Source organism: Pygoscelis adeliae, unplaced genomic scaffold (genome assembly GCF_000699105.1).
Source record: "Pygoscelis adeliae isolate BGI_AS28 unplaced genomic scaffold, ASM69910v1 Scaffold26, whole genome shotgun sequence".
NCBI classification, from domain to species: Eukaryota; Metazoa; Chordata; class Aves; order Sphenisciformes; family Spheniscidae; genus Pygoscelis; species Pygoscelis adeliae.
Genome location: NW_008825104.1, coordinates 2,292,395 through 2,315,050, shown reverse-complemented (window position 1 = coordinate 2,315,050; position 22,656 = coordinate 2,292,395). Strand labels below are relative to the sequence as shown.

Below are 22,656 nucleotides of genomic sequence, written 5' to 3'. Positions count from 1 at the left end.
TCTTTACTGAAAGAGTGGTTAAACATTGGACCAGGCTGCCCAGGGAAGTGGTTGAGTCCCCATCCCTGGAAGTATTTAAAAGACGGGTAGATGAGGCGCTTAGGGACATGGTTTAGTGGGCATGGTGGTGTTGGGTTGACGGTTGGACTCGATGATCTTGGAGGTCTCTTCCAACCTTAATGATTCTATGATTCTATGATTCTATGATAGCCATCGTCTTTGACAGAGTACTTCCTAATGATCACATCTGAAGATGTGAAAGTTAGCGTGCCAAAAACAGAGGTAGCATGCAAATTAAAACAAATAATAGAGAGAATCTTCAGTGACAGATATGTAGATGGTAATTAGATTACATTACAAATAATGAAATCCCAAATCACACATAGGTAAGTTACGAATAGCAAGTAGTTATTAGGCATGCACGGAAGAGCTTTCAAATTGTCTCCATCATGATCCATTAGTGTGTTTCTGTATTAACCTTGCTAACCTACAGATTATGGGCAGCCGTTGTTTGGGCAGGAGAAATACAGTTCCTTTCACATGGAGTATTTAATGATTAAGAACAGAAAGATATTATTTTCATATACTTTGCATCTCATTCAACTTTCTTTTCTGAGTGGTTCCATTGATTTCACACTTGTTTTAATGTGAGTTTGACTGAGCTAAATTTGACCCTTAATTTCTAAGTCAGCATTTTAATTTAGTGGTCTAGGGTCCCACAGTGTGCATTCAGAGCAGCACTAGCCATCTCTGTGCTTACATTTTCCTGTCTAGCAATGGCATCGTAAAGTGGAGCGTGTTTCTGGTGAAGAGTGCAAGCAAATGTCAGACTTAGTTCTGAATGTGTGTTCTGATTTATTTTCCAGTCCCCCAGTCAAAGGGTAACTTCTGTTATATGATAGATACAGGAAGGATTTCAATGTCTGGGTGTATAGATTTTAAGATATGTGCACAGGGCAGGACTGTGTCTTCAGTACAATTTCATAAAGTTATTTCTTCCCAGGAAATGCAGAGGGATCAGTGGGTTTTGCAGTGGGCTGCCGGTGAGTAGGGCCATTTTACGTGCCAGTCTTCCTCAGAGAATCCCTTGGAGTGGACTTGCTTCCTCTGGTCAGAGCATGAGATCTTGTGGCATTTTTGGTCACGAGAGGAAATCCAGAGGAGTTCTTTCCCTTTGCTAGAGTTTTGACCCATTGCACTGAATTTCATATAGCTGGGGAAATGCATGGGCCTTTTTCTGCACTATATTCCAGGAAGAATCAAGGCTTCAACTTGCCAAGTGAAAATGAAGTTGGCTTTGTTAAAGCTGTTGGAGGAATGTTGGAGGAGGGGAAAATGGTCAAGATAAAGACATATTTGAAATTCATTTGGGAGTGGACAGGGTAACAACAGCAAAACCCCTACACCAAAACTACTTGGCACAGTCAGTGCAAGATCTTTTTAAATGAATTTAAGAATTTGAGTTTTAGTAGTCTTTTTGTGCTTCACTGTATTAATGATGAAATCCACACTAAAATACATCATGACTTAAATACATGTAGGCCAACAGTTGTTATCTTGACTTAATAATAGTTTTTGTAAAATCTGATTAATTTTTAATTTGTAACACACCTACATTACACAGGGGTAATCACATAATCCAGATAATCTGGAGATAATCTGTTGATGACCCTAACCCAGACTGCACTGTGTTATGTTATGTATTCCTGTCCATTCATGAAGCTATTTTTAACAACATGATTAAGAAAGCAGTCTTTACTATAAATAAAAAGGCACAGCTCCCCATCCCAATTGTAAAAAAAATAGCTTTATACTGATAATAAATTAATGAAATAAAGACTGAAAGTAGCACATCAAGGAGACCAGGTGAGAACAACATAACTGTATTGATGCCTTTTGTTTGTTGTCCCATTTCATCAGTTGAAGAATGCCATACTTACACAGAGTATTTTTTTCCTACTTACTGGTTCTCTTACTTTTTGAGTGGGTGAAGAGAATGTTTGGCCATAGGATAAGAATACCTTCATTTTTTAAAGATTAACCTGTTTTAGACTAACAAACACATACAAACACATTGGCCTAATTGCTTGGATACCTTTTACCTCCAAAGAATAGAATGGCTGACATTTACTTTTTAAAACTAACTTTTTAGACAGTATTTAGAGACATGATCACACATTCAAAAATGTAAAGAAAGGGAAGAACCACCATTTTGTTAATATAAGAGATTTGCATTACTTTATTGCTAAATATGAAGAGATTACAATTAAATAACTAATTTGTCTTTTTAAGTGGTCTGCTGTTTTCCTGCCAGTTGCGATAATATCTGAGTTATCTCATCAAATCTGACAGATTGATTCTGTGGTTTGTTTCTTGGATAAACAGTTCAACTATTTTTCCAAAAACATTCTTCCAACAGGTACCCAAGACACCTAAAACAATGTTTAGATCTGCAAATGTCTAGATATATTTGGGAAATTAGTATGGAAAATATGATAAAAAAACAGGATATAGTTTACCTGAATTCTGGGATAATTTTGTGACATAAGATGATATATAATTCCAGTTATTAATTTTGGGGTAAAAAATTGCAGTGCTGAAAACATCATGAAGTGCTTGCTGAAATTCTAAATTCTGATAAAAGCAATTTCTTTCCTAATTTGTAGCTATCTGGTAATTAACATGGCAACCAAAGCAAGTCATATACTAAAATGACTGGTTCAATGATAATGTAGCATCATCTGCAGAAGTTTATCTGGAGCATAAGAATGAAAAAGCAGTTTTAGACAAATGGCCTTTTTTTTTTATTATTTTGCAGTTACTTTTCTTAGAAAGTTTGCACTGGCCCTGTGCTAAAGAATTAATTGAGGCTTTGGGGCAATCAAAGATGAGCTGATGAGGTTTTGAATGGAACCAGAGGGAAAATTTTAAAGTTCTAAACCATTCAACTGTGGAAAGTTCCATCTGAAACGAAGTGGTTGGGAATAAATTAGACAGACTGTGAAGCTGGAGTACATAATTACTTAAACTCAACAGAACAAAAAGATATATATTTGCTTTACTGGAAGAATGAGCCACCAGGGGCTGACTAAGGCTACAGGTATAGTTAATTACCTAAAAAATTATTTCAGTTTCTTTTCTTTTGTCCCATGCCCATCTCATCACTTTCTGCCTCCTCCACATATACCCTATCTTCTCCCTGTCTTTTGGAACTTCAGGATGCCAATACTGAGCCAGCCCATGTGCAGCAAAGCGCTGGGGAAACCATCTTCCAAAAGTGTTCCCAAAATATCTGCCCGCTCTGATGTCCAAAGGAATCACAAACAAAAGTGCTGAAGAACAGAAAAAAGTCTGGTTTGTGAAAGAAAAGGAGGTACCAGTTCAGATGGTGGGTATTTGGGAGGCTGGCTTCTGATAGTAAAGATCTCTCTTTGTAATAACCAGAATAGCAAATCCAAATTTTATTTTCTTACTGCTGACACACCCAGGCTAGCAAAATTCTTTCTCTGGGGCTATCAACAAACAATGACACATCGATGATATATCAGATTGCCAGACAGTGTGAATTTTTTCTTCCTCTTCATGTACATATGCTCGTATTACACAAGATGAGCAGAAAAGGAAGACTTTTATTTGCAGCCTTCACTCCATTCTCATCACTAAATTGCCTTGGTTAGACTCTGTTAATAAATCATAGGAACTCTTCGGGTTTATGAGCCTTCTGTCTGCCAGAGTGCCTTGAGCGTTTAAAAGATGCCTAACTCTTTATCTATTCCGAAGAAGAAAGAAAAATTTGGCCTAACCCTTGCTCTAGCTGTTTCTCTCATTAATCAAGCAAATCTGGTTCATGGTAGCTAAAAGTGATTCAGAGCCCAGAAATTGTTCTGGCATGGGCTTGCTGTGCTCTTCTGAAGAGAGATTTGGGTACTCAGTGAAGACCAATTTTATAAGGCTCCAGTCTGTTACACCCACTGTAATGAAATGCTGCGATGGATATCTTTGCTGTACTTTATCATACCAGCCAGCCCTCTGCTTTAATAATCCAATGCTTAATGGACAAGGATCTGTGTAACTGAGCGAGGGAGAGCAGGAAGGAGGTAAAATGAGAGGATCAATAATTTGAAATGCAAGGTTGCCTTCAGAAACTTCTCAGAAGCTAATTCCATTCTAGAGACCCTGCGAAAGATGTCTGTGCTCATAACACAGTGAAAGCCTGCTTGCTCAGTTGATGCCAGAATTACCATCCTCTGTTCATTTCTTTTCTCTCTCTGTTAGTCTCTTTCCCACCAAAAATGTCTGAAAGAATAGAAGAGCCAATGAAGGGTAATAAAGCTGCTGCAGCGAAAAGGGGTCTGTTTCTACTACTGTTTTAGGACTTTCACGGTGACGAAAGGCATCTCAACTCCCACTCTGCCTTGAAGAGTATGGAGGTGTGTTAAAAAACCTGTTTGTTCAGACAGTTCCCTGACCTGTCAACACTCACATTTCACTCCACATTTTATCTGGTGCTCCAGCAGCTGACTCCTTTAGCTATGTTGAGCTGGAAGTTTACGTAAGAAAAAGGGACAAGTGAAAACACTCACTACAGCATTTTCAGCATTACATTTTCAGCATGGCAGATGTAATACCATTACCTGCTTCCTGTTGCAGAACAATATTTATTTAGGTATGGGCAGATGTGGCCAATGACAAGGGATATGCTAGGACAAGACAGATCTCCAGAAGCCACTAGATAAATCAGGGTGAGTCCTGATAAGGAAGTGAAGAAACTTGCACCTTTCCAAGAATTTGTGCAGGAGCTGTGGTCAGAGACAGGGCTGCAGGTCAAGCAGCTACAAAGCTCACATGCAAAACAAGCTCTGGGATGAAGGGGAAGACAGGAATGAATTCAGGCAGACAGAAGGAGACACCAAGGCTGATGAAATAGAAAAAGGAAGCAAAAGGTCAGCAATACCCAAATGACACACAGTGATGGGGGAGAACAGCATTTGGCTCATGGCCAGTGTTTCTCTTCAGACAGGCTTGGGTTTTTAGGTCTTATTCACCATAGATAGTAGTTGTAGCTAGGCTGCCAGTTACCAGGCATATGTATTAATATGCAGTTAATAAAAAAAAATCAATATGCAGGACTGGTACATCCTGACACAACTTTTAAATGGTAGTTGGAATCTGACAAACACATTTTTTTTTGTAATTAAAGTTGGCATTTTTCTACAGACATGGAAAATGTAGCTGGGAGGAATGGTGGCAGTGAGAAAATACACTCACTCAGGATTCATACAGAAAAGTGAATCTCTGCCTAAAACATGAACAGTATGGATGACTTCTTGGGATGGGGACACTGAAGAAATCTTCCCTGCCATATTAAAAAAAACAGGTTAGAAAGAGTCTGTGGTGGCATGCCTGTGGTGAGCAGAGAGGCTTCCCTGGAGTAACTGTACTCTGGTCCCCTGAAATCCTCCACGAGGATGCCACAGCAACTGACCCCACACAGGTGTTTCCTCTGCTGAGACGGAAAAGCTTACCTGTACCTTGTTGTGAGAATGACTTCTGACATACTCATGTTTATTTTACCCATTTTTCGTGAAGAAGCAATGAGCTATGTGCACCTTAGAGTTAGACCTGCCAGTACAGTCATCAGCCACTATGTGTGTTGGAACATATAGACTGTAACATGTTTGCACTGTACCCTTTTCTGTCGTTTTCCTAAAATAAAAATTTACTTATTTCCACTCAACGCATTGAAAGATGTGTGTTCTGCAGGAATAATACAAAAAATACCATTTTTAGTATCTCATTAAAAAGTATTAAATATCAAATGCCAACTTGAAGGAAATGTCTATATTTAGTTTTTAGGGTGAGTGTGTAACTCCTGGATTTACGCACTTGAGCTGAATTTTGTTTTTTTAAGCCATTGCTTAAATTGGCCATACTCTGCAGAATTTCTATGAATGCATCACATATTTTGCTGTTTCTCTTAATCGATTTCCCAGATTTTCCAAAGAAATAAAGTGTAGTCATCTGTAATCCTCATAGTCCATGACCTCAGCACCTTCCAAAGTACAAATACATAACGGCACATGAATATTCACAGCTACCGTCAAAGCCACGGTACATCACTGTGACATTAATACCAAACAGAAGGGACTTCCCACTGGAAAGCTTGTGCAAGTAGGCTTAAGCAGGCTGTTCATCTATCCAATCATTTGCTGTCATGTGTGTCATGCAAAACTGGCACAACAACTTGTTAACAGGCATAATGTCACTGCAACATATCACTACAACCATAACTACAAAAGCACATATGTACACCAGATTGCAGGAAATACAGAAGGCAGACATGTTAGGAACAAAATTCTTGGCCAACACAGTTTATCCTAAGCTTGCATGTTTAAGTATCAAATAATAATTATAAATACTTTGTATAATGCTCTTACCTCTTTAAATATCAAACACTTTTACAAAGATTTTTTTCAACACTACCAAAGGGAAACTGGCAGAGTGATAGATTTAGGTTGAACTCTCCAAAGTGGCACAAATCAGTGTCACCACAGATAGAAATAGTCCTGTTCTTCCTGTACTTCAAGAAGTTTGTGCGATGGATGCGACTGCTGCAGCTGTGCTGGGGAGGTTGCACCACTACAAGTGAGGGGACAAAAGCTCTGTTAGTCTCTCTTGACTGCCAGCAAAGCCACAGTTAAATAATGTTGGAAAAGAGTTGCATTTTGTATTTTTGAAGGTTTCTTCCCACACCTTCAAGCTCTAACTCTGAATTAATTAGGTAAAGCAGAATAGTAAAATGGTGTTAAAATATAGCACACCAAAAAGAAAAGCATTTAACTTCTATGCAGTTAGTTTCTGTGGCAGGCTGAGGGATATCAAATATATGTTTCTGCAAAATGTGGAAATAATACTTTGTGTGTTAAGCCCATCAGTGCCAAATGTCACAGTCCTGTAAGATGTATTGAACTGCTGGGGATCCAACTGCTGCTAGAGTCCAACATGAGGGGATGTAAAAATGAACACTTGAGAGCCCATTCTGCAGTCCTTTGCTAGCTCTGTTCCTGTCCTGGCTTGATCCTGGCCTCCTCCTGTCTGCCTTTCATGCCCTGCTGTTTTCACAAATGCCATTTTCCAAAAGTAGTGACTCAGTACCCTAAATTGTTTCCTCCTTCATTTCTTCTTTTTTTTCCCTTGCTTTTCTGCAGGTAAAAACATGTTGTAACAAACTTACCCCTCTGTAGAATTTACTGTATTCTTTTTTACCAAAATTAACTTTTGGTTATTCACTTGACTCTGGCTTTTAAGCAAATAAAATGCATTGTTCTATGTTTAGATGACTAAAACAATGTTTCAGTTATTTATTAATAATAGGCAGACCAAGCCAGCCCAACAAGCTTCCTCTTGACAAGAAAAGCTTTCTTGTTCTGGATGAATAATGCAAATTGGAGAAATAACACCGCTCCTGCATTTTATGCGTAGGCAGATAATGTCCTATCCTTCAGCAAATGCATTAGGCAAACAAGAACACTTTGGGGAAACAGCCATCTCCCAGAATAGAACATTGTGTTCTCGCCATAGGAGAAAGAACCTTCTAAGTAAGTTACAGTATTATCAACTTCGTGTTGTAAGGTTTTGATGTGTAGCTGCTTTGGGTGCCTTGCCTTTGCACTCATGACTGGAGTTGCTGCAGCAGGAGGTGTTACAAATAAATGGTCCTCCTTACTGTCAGCAGAAACACCTGGCTCCAAAGGGCTCATGCCATCCTCAGCAGGTAGAGAAACAGGGTGATGCTTGATGCTGATGAAGCAGTGAAATAAAGCTGCAGGGAGGTGCAGAATGTCCTGCAAATACATGCTCAGTACCAGTGCTTGGTTTACTTACTGATAGTAATCTTCCCAGCAGGTCCTTAGAAACTGTGATAATGTCCTCTGGAAAGAGTCAAGTTATGCCCCTTTTACTGAAGAGCGTTACTCTGATTTGCGGGCTTTGAATGCCCAGAGGTTCTTAGACTCTCCAAGGGCTTAGGTGAGGAAGTCCCCACTGCCTCAGCTGGCTCACCGTATCCTGTTTCCCAGAAAAACCTTGTTAGGCTGGTGTAAAAGCCGTGGGTTTTTATACATATCAGTAAAGAAATTACAGGAAAAAAATGTCCACAAGCCTCACACCATAAGCTCTCTAAGGCAGGGAGATTCATGACAAGCATTCCTTTATATATTCACAGTATATAAAAGACTATATATTTATGCAACATATATGAATGCAACATGCATACTGCATACAACTGACACATTTTTAGACTGTTCTGAACTAGGTAGTAATTCAATTATTATTACTTATATTTGTTAAGTTACTGCTGTATAGAAAAAACCCAAAACCAAGTATCTCTGTCTGAACTATTTAGGAAATAAATGCAGACATGGTAGGATGTTCTGACACTCCCATAGAAAATGTCACCATTTTTCTTTTCACTTTCTTCATCTTAAACATGTGGGTGGTGAAGACATCTGATTAATGTGTCTGTGAGATCACAAATAAACTGGGTCTCTGGAAAAGATCTAAATAGTTAGAAGGTAAGAAGACAGCAAGGACGGAGACAGAGAGACAGAAAACTGGAGAAGGAAATAAAACAGTCAGCTACACCGGTCTCTTTGACAGCTCCATGTTGAGTGTGGGAAAGATCAAATGCAATCTGAGATGGGGCTGAAGATTGAATGTTCAAATGTAGTTTGAAAAAAACCTCAATGCATTAGAAAATTAATTCAAAGCTAAGGTTTATCTCTGGGATGGTATAATATATATGTGACATATGTGGCATAAACAAAACAGAAATAATTTGGTTATTTAGAACAATTTTCCCACAGGAGTATAATGAGAAGTATACTCATGCAGAAAACACCAGAGGTTATTAATGCCCCCAGGAAATCTGCCTTCCGGGTTGTGGTTCAGTCATGTCCTGTGAATTTTGCGTACTCATTCATGAAGGTACTGTGTCCCTTCCTCCTCCGCGGCAGCAACTCCTGGCTCCCAGCCATCTGCTCAGTGCCCTGATCTGTACCGTGTCTGCACACCCAGCCATCCTATCACGTCCATACTGGCATAGACTAGTGACCTACTGGAATTGCATTTGGGGTCTTGGACTGGACTGCAGCATTGCCTGGTGATAATTTCTTAGCTCACTGCCTAGACTGAAGACTTATTAAAAATTCTATGAGAATTTAAATGAGACTCTTCAAAAGGAAAATACCCTAGAATGTCTGGCTATGATTTATGGTTTTTGAAACTCAAGTGTCAGAATGAGGCAGAAGAGATTGAGAATATACCAGGGAAAGTTCTTCCTTGTTGTTTCTCACTTCATCTAACAGGAAAGTAAAACTGACCCTCTATTGCCACAATTTGATTATTTTCTCTGAGTTACTGATAAACATGGTTTTCATCCTGACTCTAGACACAATAAGGTATCTGGCTAGCACATAAAAGCTTCCTGAATATCATGTTTATTTGTGAAACACATAGAGATAACAGATAGTGCCAGCTGCTAGTCTTGTCTATTTGTATTGCTGCAATGCTTAGTGGCTCAACCAAATAGCCTCTGCTCATACCCAGTGATAGACTGGGCATATAAACCAGGTTTCTCTGTGCACGGTGCCCTGGGCTATGTGCCACAGTCACATTGTTTTACAGAATTATCCCAGCTGAATTCACTTCAGTATGAATTATTTCAGGACATTATCTACAAGGATCAAAATAGAAATGTAAAAGCCTCCATATATAATCTATTCTTTGGCAACAATATATAAAAAAAGAACTAATGTATGGCCTTGGTATTTTGAATGGGCCAGAATGTTTTACTATTGTACATGTCTCAGCAAAAAGAAGAGAAGAGTTATACAAGAATGGAATAGTATGCTTTCATAACAATTCTCATCAGAAACTTGGCATTTTTGCACCTCAAGCCTCCCTGCTAAAACTGGAAACTAATTTGAGTCTGTCAATGCAAGTGCTGCAGTTTTCTAACTTCTGTTTCACTTATTAACTGTTTTGTTAATGTTGCTTTTTAAATCTGATTTCCTGCAGTTAAGTCAATGTCAGGTCAGTTTATAGCATCTTTTGGGTGAAATTAAGTCACCTAAAATGTGTAACATAGATTTATTTTACATGAAGAAATTAAGTTCTGTGAACTAAATAATCTGCTAAAGGGGTATTTGGAAGGGGTAAGAAAGTTCTGTGGCTCTGCTTATAGTTCAACAACAAAACAACTTGCCCTCCCTGTCACAGCTCACATATTTTCCTTTTGTGGCAGCTCTTGAATACTATGAAATTTACAGCGGTAGCATTTCATGTGGAGCTATAGAGAACTGTCCAGGAACATAATAGCAAGAATCAATGTGCTGGTTTTGGCTGGGATAGGGTTAATTTTCTTCACAGTAGCTAGCATGGGGCTATGTTTTGGATTTGTGCTGGAAACAGTGTTGATAACACAGGGATGCTTTAATTACTGCTGAGCAGTGCCTACACAGAGCCAAGGCCTCTTCTGCCTCTCACACGACCCCACCAGCGAGTAGGCTGGGGATGCACAAGAAGCTGGGAGGGGACACAGCTGGGACAGCTGACCCAAACTGACCACAGGGATATTCCATACCATGTGACATCATGCTCGGCATATGAAGCTGGTGGAAGAAGGAGGAAAGGGGGGATGTTTGGAGTGATGGTGTTTGTCTTCCCAAGTAACCGTTACGCGTGATGGAGCCCTGCTTTCCTGGAGATGGCTGAACACCTGCCTGCCCACGGGAAGAAGTGAATGAATTCCCTGTTTTGCTTTGCTTGCGTGCGCAGCTTTTGCTTTCCCTATTGAACTGTCTTTATCTCAGCCCATGAGTTTTCTCACTTTTACCCTTCTGATTCTCTCCCCCATCCCCCTGGGGGGGGGAGTGAGTGAAGAGCTGCGTGGTGCTTAGTTGCTGGCTGGGGTTAAACCATGACAATTAATGAGACAATTTTTGAGAGCAGAGGAAAATATGAAACACCCTCTAATAGTAGAACACATGTTTGATTTCTGTTAAAGCAGACCAATAATGTAATTATAATTGGTTTGAAACCTTCCTTAGCATATATGGTAGATACACATGAAAGTTACGGTATAGTACTATAACAGCAATCATGAAGAGAAGTAACTTAAAGGAAAGAGAGAAAGCCAGTCTGAGAACTGGGACTTATTTTGCATTCTGGGCAGAAACACAAATTTCATCATAAGTCTGTCAAAACTGGTACAAGAAGCAGCTGAATAAAGTAACTCACAAAACATACATGGTAAGACTCTCTAAAGATGAAATTTTCAAACATCCTTGGGGAATATTCTTCTAAAAAATTCTAGTTTTGAGATGAACAGAGTTCTTAGATAGTCAAGGTGTTAGTGAAGAATTTTCGATATCGTTGCATTACTTTTGAATTCTTTAATACCCACACAGTCAAGTCACGCTAGAACTGGCTACATAGTGTCTGCATAATTTTAATAGAAGAAATTCCTAAAGCTGCAAAATACGCTGAGCACAGAAAACCGAACTGCACTGCTGTTACTAATCCTGAGTAGTAGTTCCTCCTTGAGTAGCCCCTTGAAAACATTAGGAGCACTTGCAGAATAAACTGCTACTTAGTCTGAGTAACATGTGAGTAAAAGGAATGAACAGTTTGTCTAGTCAATCCCAAACCTTGTAACAGGTGTGCAATAGTGCAATAGTTGTAGAGACATAGCTTTTTTGGCAACCGTTCAACAGCTCCAGTGCCATAATCAGCTTGCAGCCTTGGCATTTATGGTGGCCTATGCTGTTGCGAACACCAAGCCTTGCCAACAGTAGCAAATCAAGAGAACACACAACCCAGTAGAGCTTTGGGGTTGGAAAGGTCCCACATTTCATCAGAGGCAAAACGTACAGCTGTGCCCAATTCTTCATTTTAATCTTTGCCTTCATAGGTAGTTTGTGCCTACTGAAAACCCCTGTACCAAACAAGGTGCTGTAGAGAAGCAACCTTCTCTGAGTTGCATATTAAAAATTAACGGAAAGTAATCTGTAATCGGGGCTAATTTAAAGCAGATTGTGCTCGTCATATTCCAGCTGTAGGCTCATAGAGTGGTATGCTGATCTAGGAGTCAGAGACTACAGCATGCCTATCAAAGCAGCTGGCTTTCTGCCCACTTGATTGAATGGCTCAAAAAGCTGGTTGCTCATAGCCTAAATGATGAGTCAATTATCTGGTACTCTAGCATCATTACAACTAGCAGCAAATTACTCAAAACAACACATTGTCTCAGTTTAATTCCATCGCTAGTACAGACAACAGCCGTGTTCACTTTTTGTAAGTACAGGGAATTTTGGCCATGCTTGCCCTGTCTAAATTTGCCTTAATTTCTTGCTCACCTAGCCTAAATTTAATTCACTGTGCCTGGTGTTTCCCAGTGCCTAGCTGTACACTTACTCAAGATGTCTGAACTTCTGAGGCCAACAGAAAATTCACTGCATGGCTCAGACCTGGAGATTTATGTATCAATTAGAATATCTCTTGGCCTGAGCTTTATGGGGCAGCAGGTGACATCTGCTTAGGGCACTTCCATCTCATGTAATTCAATGGATAAATTAGGTGGACCTCTCAAAGAAAGCACGCTGTAAACCAGCCATGTATAAAGAGTACTTTCTTGTGCTTGAGCTCTGTGTGCTCAAAGCCAGGTAAGGCACGCCTTGCAGCACAGTGCTCCTGGAGGACAACCCTTGCAGAATCAAACCAACTGGAGCAGCATCCTGGTGGGAAGCATTGCACCGTAGCACCATGCAGAAGTGAAGAAATACAGAAAAATCCCTCCCATTCGGGCGGTGGCACATGCTCAGTGTCCTGGTTGGAGGCCAGAGTCCTGGCTAGATCCCAGCTTACACTGACCCAGGGGCTCTGCAGACAGAGGATGCTCTCAACCCCGCCATGGTCTTCACAAGCAGACAGACTTGTGTCCTGCATTATTTAAAATTGTGAATGAAACAAATGTACCTTACTAAGTAACATAAAGGCAGTATGTGCAATGGATCGTGTGTGGCAAGTAATATCTTTCTCTCCTGATGTCTGCAGTCAGGTATGGTATTAGTGGCAAAGATGAAGAAGGAATAGTGTGTCAAGCTGTTAGGTGCAGTGATGATAACCTTTGGTTTTGCCTAATAACAGTAGAGAGGTGATGTGAGAGAGGTCTCACATTAGAGACGGCATGTGGGACAATTTCTTCTGATATTCCTTCCTCGTTCTTCTGAAAATGTAGTCATTGGCATTGTCTGTGAAAATGCATTTCTTTCTGAGGAAGTCTGGCGTTCTTAGCTTTCCAAGCACTCAACCAAATCACAAAACCATAAACTGAAGCTGTCTTAAACGTTTTGTGAAGTGTGTTTTTTTCTCGCAGGGAAAACCCATGCAAAGAGATGATGCAAACACAAACTGCTTAAATCCCGTCTGATTTGCAGATAACATGTTAAACCTGATTAATGTAATGACTTCACTAATGAAGATACCTTCACTTAAGCTTAAGGATATTTTTCAAACTATCATGGCTGCTAAATCTTGTGAAATGTTATGGTAATTTTTCAGTGCATCTGAAAAACAGGACAATTAGTTTGTTGAGTTACTAAGTCATACATCTGGATTCTGTTTTTAAACAGTCTGGTTTTGAAAGTATTGAATGTCTCCTTTACAGTGCTTTTCACCAACTACTCAAGATTTTGAGAATGCTACATGAGAGTGATTACGATTTACCACCTTATCTCAATTTAGGCTCAGAGTGTGTAAGATCCAGGTGCAGAAGAATTTTTCTTATTGTCTTATTTTTCCCTCATTCCATCAGTTAACTTTATTTGGTTCCTTTTTACTGAGTCTTCATTTTAATCACATTGCCTTGTTTCGCCCTCCAAGCCTCTTGTTAAGGGGCAATAAGCACTTTAAAAGACAATTCCTCTTCATTATTAATACAGAGAATGAAATGCCCAAGTCACACAAATTTGTTCAGGGTTTCAATTTTACCTTTATCACTACACTTACGAAGCTCAATGGGAGAAATACTATTGATATAGAAGTTCTGTTTTGTTAAATATTTCATCTGGTATGATGGCCTCCCTTATGGTTCCCATTGTTGCTCTAAGTGATACATTACTCTGTAAAATCCTTTTGTTGGTTCCACTGAACATTTTGTAAAACAAAATATTAAAAGTTAAACCCAAAGACATTGGACCAAATAACTTGTTCTACAGCTCCACTGAAGTCCATCACTTGACGGATGAGCTTGGCCAGCTGGTTCAATCTTTGCAGTCACTTGCCATATAGTGGTCCAAATTTCCTTTGATAAATCATGGAATCATAGAACAGCCCAGGTTGGAAGCGACCTCAAAAGCTCATCTGGTCCAACCTTTCATGGTTCCAGAGCAGGCTTCCATATTGGAGCAGTCTTGCAAGGATTCATAATTTGACATAAGGTTAAATTCAGGTAGTATACTACAGCTTGTCTGCAGAGCATCCAGGAAACTGTGACATTCAGTTCTTGAAAATGTACTTGAATTTATGAAAATGATATGATGGGTTTACCTGTTATTGTTATTATGTCAAAGCCAAGAGTTTTCAGCTAGTTTGGGATCCCATAGAGTAAAGCATTCTGCAGATATGCAGCACGCTCTGTCAAGAGCTTGGGATTTACATTATTATCTAAATAGAAAACAAAGAGTAAAAAGAAAACACAATGACTTTAAAAAAGCTTGTAGCAGGGCCAGGAATGAGAATACTTTCCAAATACTTTTCTGTAAGCCCCTCTATCATGCCACATTATCTCATCAAGATAAGCAGATTAAGTTAACATCTTGTCACATGAAACAGCTTCTACGTGTAAATTATATATGTGTGTGTCTGTGTATGTATGTATGTATGTGTAGGTATGCAGATGCATACCTACATATTTCCATACAAACTTTTCAAAGTGTTCTTGGGTAGATGGCATTCTTTGCCCATGAGCTTTGACTTTTACATGAAACAGAAAAATATTGACTATCTCCTCTCAGGATAAATTGTGGTATGTTTTTATCCTTTCTATTTCTTGTTTATTTTCTGCTCCAGTAACTTCACTTGTCTTTCTGTTGTCTGCAAAATACTAAAGAAAAAAACACTCAAAACACTAGCACTTCAAGGGCAAGCTTAGTGCCACCCCATAGCTGCATGACCTTTGCCCTACCTCAGTCTATATTTTTTCAATAATGTTACACAGGCTCAAACCACTCTATTGCAATTATTTACACACACAGAGGTTTTATAACTGCCCTTGCCGATATATAGGCATGTGAATACATAAACTACTGTCTTAGTACTTTTGAAAATGGTCAAGAAATTAGGTATCTATTTGCATGTTTGGACAATACATACCTTAAAAATCTGATCATGAGATATCAATACATAACTTCTGTAATACATAAAATGCAATACATAATTGGAGTAATTATAAAAAATATTGACAATTTATATATGCAATTATTTGCACTAGGGGAACAATGTCTAGGGTTTTAAAAACTATACTTGGGACAATCAGGATAGAAACTTTTCCCTTCATGTCTGTCCTGATGCAAGAACTTACGAAATCCTCAGTTCTGGCTGCTCAAGCCATCACTGGAGATCCGTTTGGTTTGTGATGACAGGGAAACTATTTTCACCCCCTTTTTTTTTAATGCAGATGAATTTATAGTGTTGGATCAAAATTAAACATTGTTCATTGAGATACTGAAGGCATCCAAAATGTGTCTACAAAAGGGTAACAACATTCTTGATCCCCTCCCAGCTGCTCTCTCGCATCTCAACATCTCTCCCTGCCCCTCACCCTTCCCCTGAGCTTGAGCAAAGGTGAATTTGTATGTACCAGTTTTGAAGGGCCCACAGAGATACTGATGAGCTGAAAGTGCATAGACTTTTAGCTATGGAGGATGTGCATTTTACCATTCAATATCATGCTTTCTTAAGTATTTACTTAACTTCCAATGACTAACATAACCCCTATATCACCAAGAACTGTCTTTACCAGTATTTTTGCTAGTAGCACATCCCTGAGATGAGACCAAGCACCTGTGTTTTTAGAGGTTTTACTCTGCTCTGTAAAACTTTGGCAGCTTTTTTGCTTTTCCAAAGGGATATTTGTAAGCAGGATTCTGGCAGGTGTGATTCACCGCAATGAGCTCCAGAAAAACCTCAGGTGTCAGCGCGCCCAGCTGTCTAACCTTGTACCTGTGCCAGAGGCTTGCCATCCGCAGTGCTGGCAGCGGGGATGCGGGTTTGTGCGGTTCACTGCCAGGTGCGCCAGCTTCAGCTGCCGTCGATGGCGACATTTACCAGGCTGTGACAGAGCTGGCCCAGGTCTCTGCCAAAACCTGTCGGAGCAGACGCCAAACCACCTCTCAGCAGACTCATGCTATAGGGAGTTCTGATTGCTTGCACATGCATATGCACACTCATGTGTGCACACACTTATGTACACACACAGAGCATTTTCTTCATGAATTCTTACTGTTGCTGTGGCTTTCTACCAACGGTGGAGCTTTGAAGTACCAGTGTTCAGATGAAAGCGCTAACAATAAAGTAGCCAACACCTGCCAAAATTGCTTACAGAAGTTTTCATGTAATTGGCAACTTGAGGTCATGCACAAATCAAGCTCCTGTTTTGTTCCAACAGGACTTCAACTTTTGATAAATTTTGTAAGCAATTACTATAAAGTATAACTGCCAGCACAAAACATAGCCATGACCATGAAACTCTGTAGTACCCTGTGCAGCTGTACCAGTCCATTTTGCATTTCTCAGAAACATTTGCCATCTGTTTGAAGAAGAGGATCCCCTACAGCATTTTTTTTCATTTTGATGATGGAAGTAGCATAATGATTCAGTCCAATACCTCGTCTAACGGCAAACTACTGGCATGCAGGAGCTGTGAGAAAAATTAGGTTTGACACCTCACCGTATTCTGAAGCTGACAAAAAAAGACGTGCAAGGCTTTTTGAAGCAATAGCAAATGGCCATAAATGATTACACTGGACATGAGCACTGAAACTTCAGGTGTAAAAGCTGAGTTTGAATATCATGCCCACATAAACACATGCTCCAAAACTTTGGATTTCCCCCTCGAGGGCTGGAAATTTGGACTGAAATACAATTGTACTGAAACTCCTGCTATTTGGATTTAGAGAGTGTGACATGCCACTATGATTATTTCTGCTTTTGGTATGCTGCTGCTTTCTGTTTCTGAGAGCTCTGCTCTGCAGAGATCAGCAGCCATTTTACAGGGGGCTGTTACAGTCTGCAGCAGGAGACAGACATAGTGTTGGTCCTATTTTTAATACAGTTGAAAATGTTTCATGTAGAAGTTGTTTGCTTATTGTAGAGAGACATCTGTACTGTAAGCAGCAATCCAGATAAAGATATATATATTCAGGTACATCTCCAGCTGAAATGGATTTAGACACCATTGTTACATCTTGTGATTAAAAAGGAAATTTGCTGTCTCTTATGCTGTGATTCTCTTTCCAGATTTAGAAAACATGAGCAGGAATTTTTAACCAGCTTAGCCATCTGAGAAATTTACATCAAAATTTTTTTCGTCCTTTTCTTCGCATATAATTTTTCATTAAAAAAATACCTTTTTTCTGATTCACAAGAAAAAAAATCCATTTTATTGCAAAGTGATTCCCTTCTGGTCATCCATAGAATGTAATGTTTTATTTTGTTTTAATTTCATTTAAAAATAGCTTTATAAAAAGTTTTTTTTTCTGGAACTGTCTATAACTAGTAATGACATAAGAAATAGACATTAAAAGCTCAAACAAAAATCAGACTGTCCATCTTAATGACACTTAAAAATCACTAGCTTTTAAATAAGTAAGTACTATGTAACTAGAGTGAAAGCTGTTATCAGGAGCTATAGCGGCAGGCTACAAAGCTTTCCTTCCCAGGGCTGAGAAATACAGCTGAGTTTTGTAGTTATTGTTGCAAAGCACTATCAAATTCCAGGATGATAATAACAGAGAAAATTGGTTTTGAAAAGCTTTTAAGGACAGAGTGTTTAACAACACTCCCGCTTACACTGTCCAGAAGAGCGCTTTGATAACCATAAAAGCTGAAGCAGCTGAAGATTTAGAAACAGACTGAGTGTTTAGACATCATATTACATACTTCTTAGTAGAAAACAGTTCACAGTTTTGCCTTGTAGATCTCTAATCAAGAACCAGCTGGACTGGGGATGAAACAGCTCTGAAAAGATACAGAACATTAGAAATTAAAGGGTTAAAGCCAGTGCTATATCTCAACTGTAATGCAACTGTCAGTAAAATGAGGTGATAGTGATAATATACTTTGCATTTATATATTATAGCTCCTTCCCACCCAGCCTCTTAAAAAACCTTTCTAATATTAAACACTTAATATTGCCAGTTGGTTCCCGTGTTTTGTTAGTAATATATATGCCTGGGGACTATGCCATTTTTCTAGCTGGCTGTTCACTATCTCAGATGACTTGCTGTCAGCACATTTTTCTGTCTCAGGTTGGTGGGGACTAGAAGTAAATATACTGGTGACTTCAGTGAAACCTCTACTCTGAATAAAGTCTGAAACCTCTACTCTGAATAAAGTCTACAGTGAACATGTTGCCCAGGGAGGTTGTGGAGTCTCCATTTTTGGAGGTACTCAAAACCCAACTCTGCATGGCCCCGAGCAGCCTGCTTTCAAAGACCCTGTTTTGAGCAGGAGGCCCCTTCCAACATCAACTGTTTTGTGACTCAGCTGAGGTGTGTTGGCTTTCACAGCTTTGAAGGGAATCACATGTGACTTGGGAAATAAATGTCAGCATCCTGGTTGTTGCTCGCTGTGCTGAGTAAACCTGCAAAGGCTCCTACAGCCTAAAAGTATAGATCTTATGTGATGGGGCCCAATTTTCAAAACAGTTGAGCGTACGGTTGTTGCCATTTAGGAAACCAGATCAGGAAGCTGCTTGATATTTTGGCAAATCCCTTCCATGTCAACAGCTTGTCTTAACTTTAATGGCCCTATGTTTCTTATCAAGAATTTTTCTTTGCACCTATGATTACCTATATATATAACACTATGTAAATATATATGTAACTATAAATAACATTGCCCACATTTGTTGTAATGTAATAGGCCCTGCAATCTCAACCCACCATTGTGTCACATTTGACATGGCCCTTAATATATGACTCCTGTGGCACTATCCCACACAGGGTTCTTCTTAAATGAGACTCGTAAATCTACCTAAGTGGACAGTCTCCATTAGCTGTATGGTAAAAAAGAACAATGAGATTCTTATGTTGTGTTTGTGTTGATTGCTTAGTTAAATGATTACATTTAAGTTAATATTTAAACACCTTGGTTCCCAAGTATACTACTCCATAGCAGAGTTGTCTCTTCCTGTCTTAACAAATACAACGATGTAATAGGGCCTTTGTGTTGGCTGGGATACAAAAGCTGTTACATTGTAATGGTTTGACTAAAATGATTTCTTTTCCTTTTTTAAAATAGCCTAATGCACAGAGCTGGTTTGAAATGAATAGCACTTCGCACATTGAATTAGAGATTGTACTGCATGGACAATAAGACACAGAAATAATAAAAAAGCTCTTAGTAATGAAAAGTGAACACTCAGGTCTTGAACAGCTACTGCGAGTACTCCTGCAGAACAGCTGGTGCATATCACAGCCTCAGAGTTCTCTGTAATTGTAAGACATGAGCATTTCACAGAACACATCTTGTGCTTGTAGTCTAAGGAAATTGTCAGGAAATCAATGAATTAAAAGTTCAGTTTTTGTGTAAAGTGAAATTCTGATGAAGGTATCTTTGTATCAGCGGAATTTTTTTTAAGTTTTGAAAACAGTGAGATAAAAGCAGAGGATCTGTCCTACTCCTAACATAAAAACCAGCCCATTAGAACTTGAAAACAACAGGCTATCCTCAGACTGTAGTCAAGTTAGATCTTAACAACCCAAGGAAAAATAAAGATGGTATTGAAAGATATCCTGTGAACAGAGCCTTATCTGCTGCCTACCCCAGGCTGTAGTGACTCTGAGTCTGGAAGTGAATATATTTCAAGCTCTGCCAAGACTTTGCAGCAAATTAAAATGGAATAACTGAATATATTTGTCAGTATCAGAACACTCAAGCACTTGGATGATCACTATGTTGTGTGAATTTTCTAACTGGTATGTGGAATTTGGCTGCCATTACACGAAGTGGTTTAAGAGTTTTTTTCTGGATTTAGTCCAGTTATAGTCAAGGCTGCTGCTGCTGTAAATCATTTGAGCGTTATGAAAGAATCTCTGCTAGGCTGACTACACGAGGAGGGCAAAATGAAGTGCTTCAATCATGAAAGCTCTTCCCCAGCTGAAGAGCAGAAGCAGCGGTACGAACTGCTGAAGCAGCCCTGACAAAGCTGCTACGGAGTCATCTTCATATTCCCATTAATCCCAGGTCCTCCAACAGCTCCGTTCTCCTGTCTTTTTAATCCCCACAAAGATCCCATGTTTCCAGTATTTAAGTGATGTAAATGGGTGAAATGTGAAGGCCAGTGGGAGTTTTGCCATTGCTATTCACCAATACCCCAGTGGTGACTGTGTTAAGTTCAGCTTGGGCTGTAGGGTTGCACGAATTTGGCACAGAAGCAGATGCACAGCCTAGTGTCCAGCCACTCGTGTCTTGGGGCCTTACCAGCACAACGCATTAGACAATGGATCCCAATAGGAATGACACAAGGCCATAGCCCTGTGCATCACAATAATAGGCAGACTGGAACGTAACCAAGCCACCAGCTTCAAGGCCACAGCTCTTTCAAAAGTCTCCACAGGTGGCTGGGATTTTAAGTCCCTCACCTCACCTCGCAGATCACATCACCCCCTCTCAACTGCTGGGAATGATTCCAGCTCAGCAAAACCCCATCGTGCAGAACCCTGCTCATCTCCTCTTGGTCAGCCTCACCACGCAAAGTTGCAGCCTAGCTCCTGCCTTGGCTGGGCAGCCTTAAGGCTCAATCTGGCACCTTGCTAATGAAAATAGTCCAGAATGGGTGCAGTGGAACAATTTCTGTGCTCTGGCTCCTTTTGTGGTCACATTTTTGCTGCAGCAAGGTGCCTTTGTGTGGTTTAACTTACCCTGCCAAAGGGGACTAGAAAAGCACAGTGACTTCTCAAGACTAGTAAGTCTTCTGGACAAGCTCTCTGTATGAAACACAGAAGGTGGGGAGTGTGGAGATTTTAACTAACTTTACCGGATAAAAACTGTAATGTGTAACTGCAGGAAGCATTTCCCCTACAGATTAGTATTTAGTGGGTTAGCCAGACTCTGTACATTTTGTTAATGGACTTCACAGTTGAAAAGAAAATTCATGAATAAAATTATTTGTGGAAATTAGGGTTGGAGGTGCTTTTCAGTAGAGACTTACGGGCAACACAAATCGCTTGCACAAAAATTCAATATAAGCTCCTTGGTAATATATAAGCCTAAACTCTAAAAAAATAACCCCCCCCCAAACACACAAATAGTTGCTAGAACTCAAAACTGCCCTAAATTGTGCTGTGCAATAGTCTATTAAGGGTCATTCTGTTAGCCAGATTTTCTGGAATATCATGACATATTGGCAATGACTTTCGCCTTGTAAACCACTTTCTAAATTCAATTAGTGTAACTATCCTTTAAAGAAATTCATCCTACTTTCTAGTCAAATGTTTTGTTGTTTTTGCAACCATTGTTTTTCATGAGATAATTAGCTTCCTTCAAACTATTGCAATTTTTCACTACACGTATAAACAGAAAATTGAATTTTCCCTCCTCTAGTTGAAACATTTTTTGGTTTTCAGTCTTTAAAGAAAACTCAAATTTTCAGTGTTTTTTTTACCCACAGAATAATAAATTTACCATTTTTTAATAATAGGAGTAATAAAGTGATGTCTATAATGTGATCCAGTAGATCTTACGTAATGTCAGAAATATCCCTGTATGTGTGGTACCCAAATGAAATAGTTATTGGTCTCACATATATTTATGTGAATTCAGTATTTCTTAAAAGATCTATATAAATAAGCTCCCTTCCATTAGATTAGTATGAACATTCATTCTTCAGAGGTACTCATGCTACATGAAATGCAGAGGACAAAACCAATCCGTTCTTCCAGGCACTGGAAGGAATACAAGATGCTGATGCTACTGTTTCTATATCATTCACTTATCATGTAGCCAATAATATGCATAATGTGATATTATTTTAAATGCTGGCAAAATTTACTTTCAAAGAATCATAGAATCATCAAGGTTGGAAGAGACCTCCAAGATTATCAAGTCCAACCGTCAACCCAACACCACCATGCCCATTAAACCATGTCCCTAAGCGCCTCATCTACACATCTTTTAAATACTTCCAGGGATGGTGACTCACCCACTCCCCTGGGCAGCCTGTTCCAATGTTTAACCACTCTTTCAGTAAAGAAATTTTTCCTTACATCCAATCTAAACCTCCCCTGGCGCAACTTGAGGCCATTTCCTCTCATCCTATCGCCAGTTACTTGGGAGAAGAGACCGACACCCACCTCGCTACAACCTCCTTTCAGG

The 22,656-nt window shown here is 39.5% G+C and overlaps 1 protein-coding gene across 1 annotated transcript in view; it reads right to left on the bottom strand.

Moving 5' to 3' along the window:
- Positions 1 to 16,382, bottom strand: part of TNPO1 (transportin 1) — a 116,812-nt gene extending 100,430 nt beyond the window's left edge. Inside the window, exon 1 of the mRNA XM_009327301.1 lies at positions 16,224 to 16,382. Coding sequence (XP_009325576.1) covers positions 16,224 to 16,382 — 159 coding nt within the window. The remainder of the gene's footprint in view (positions 1 to 16,223) is intronic.
- Between the last annotated feature and the right edge of the window lie 6,274 nt (positions 16,383 to 22,656).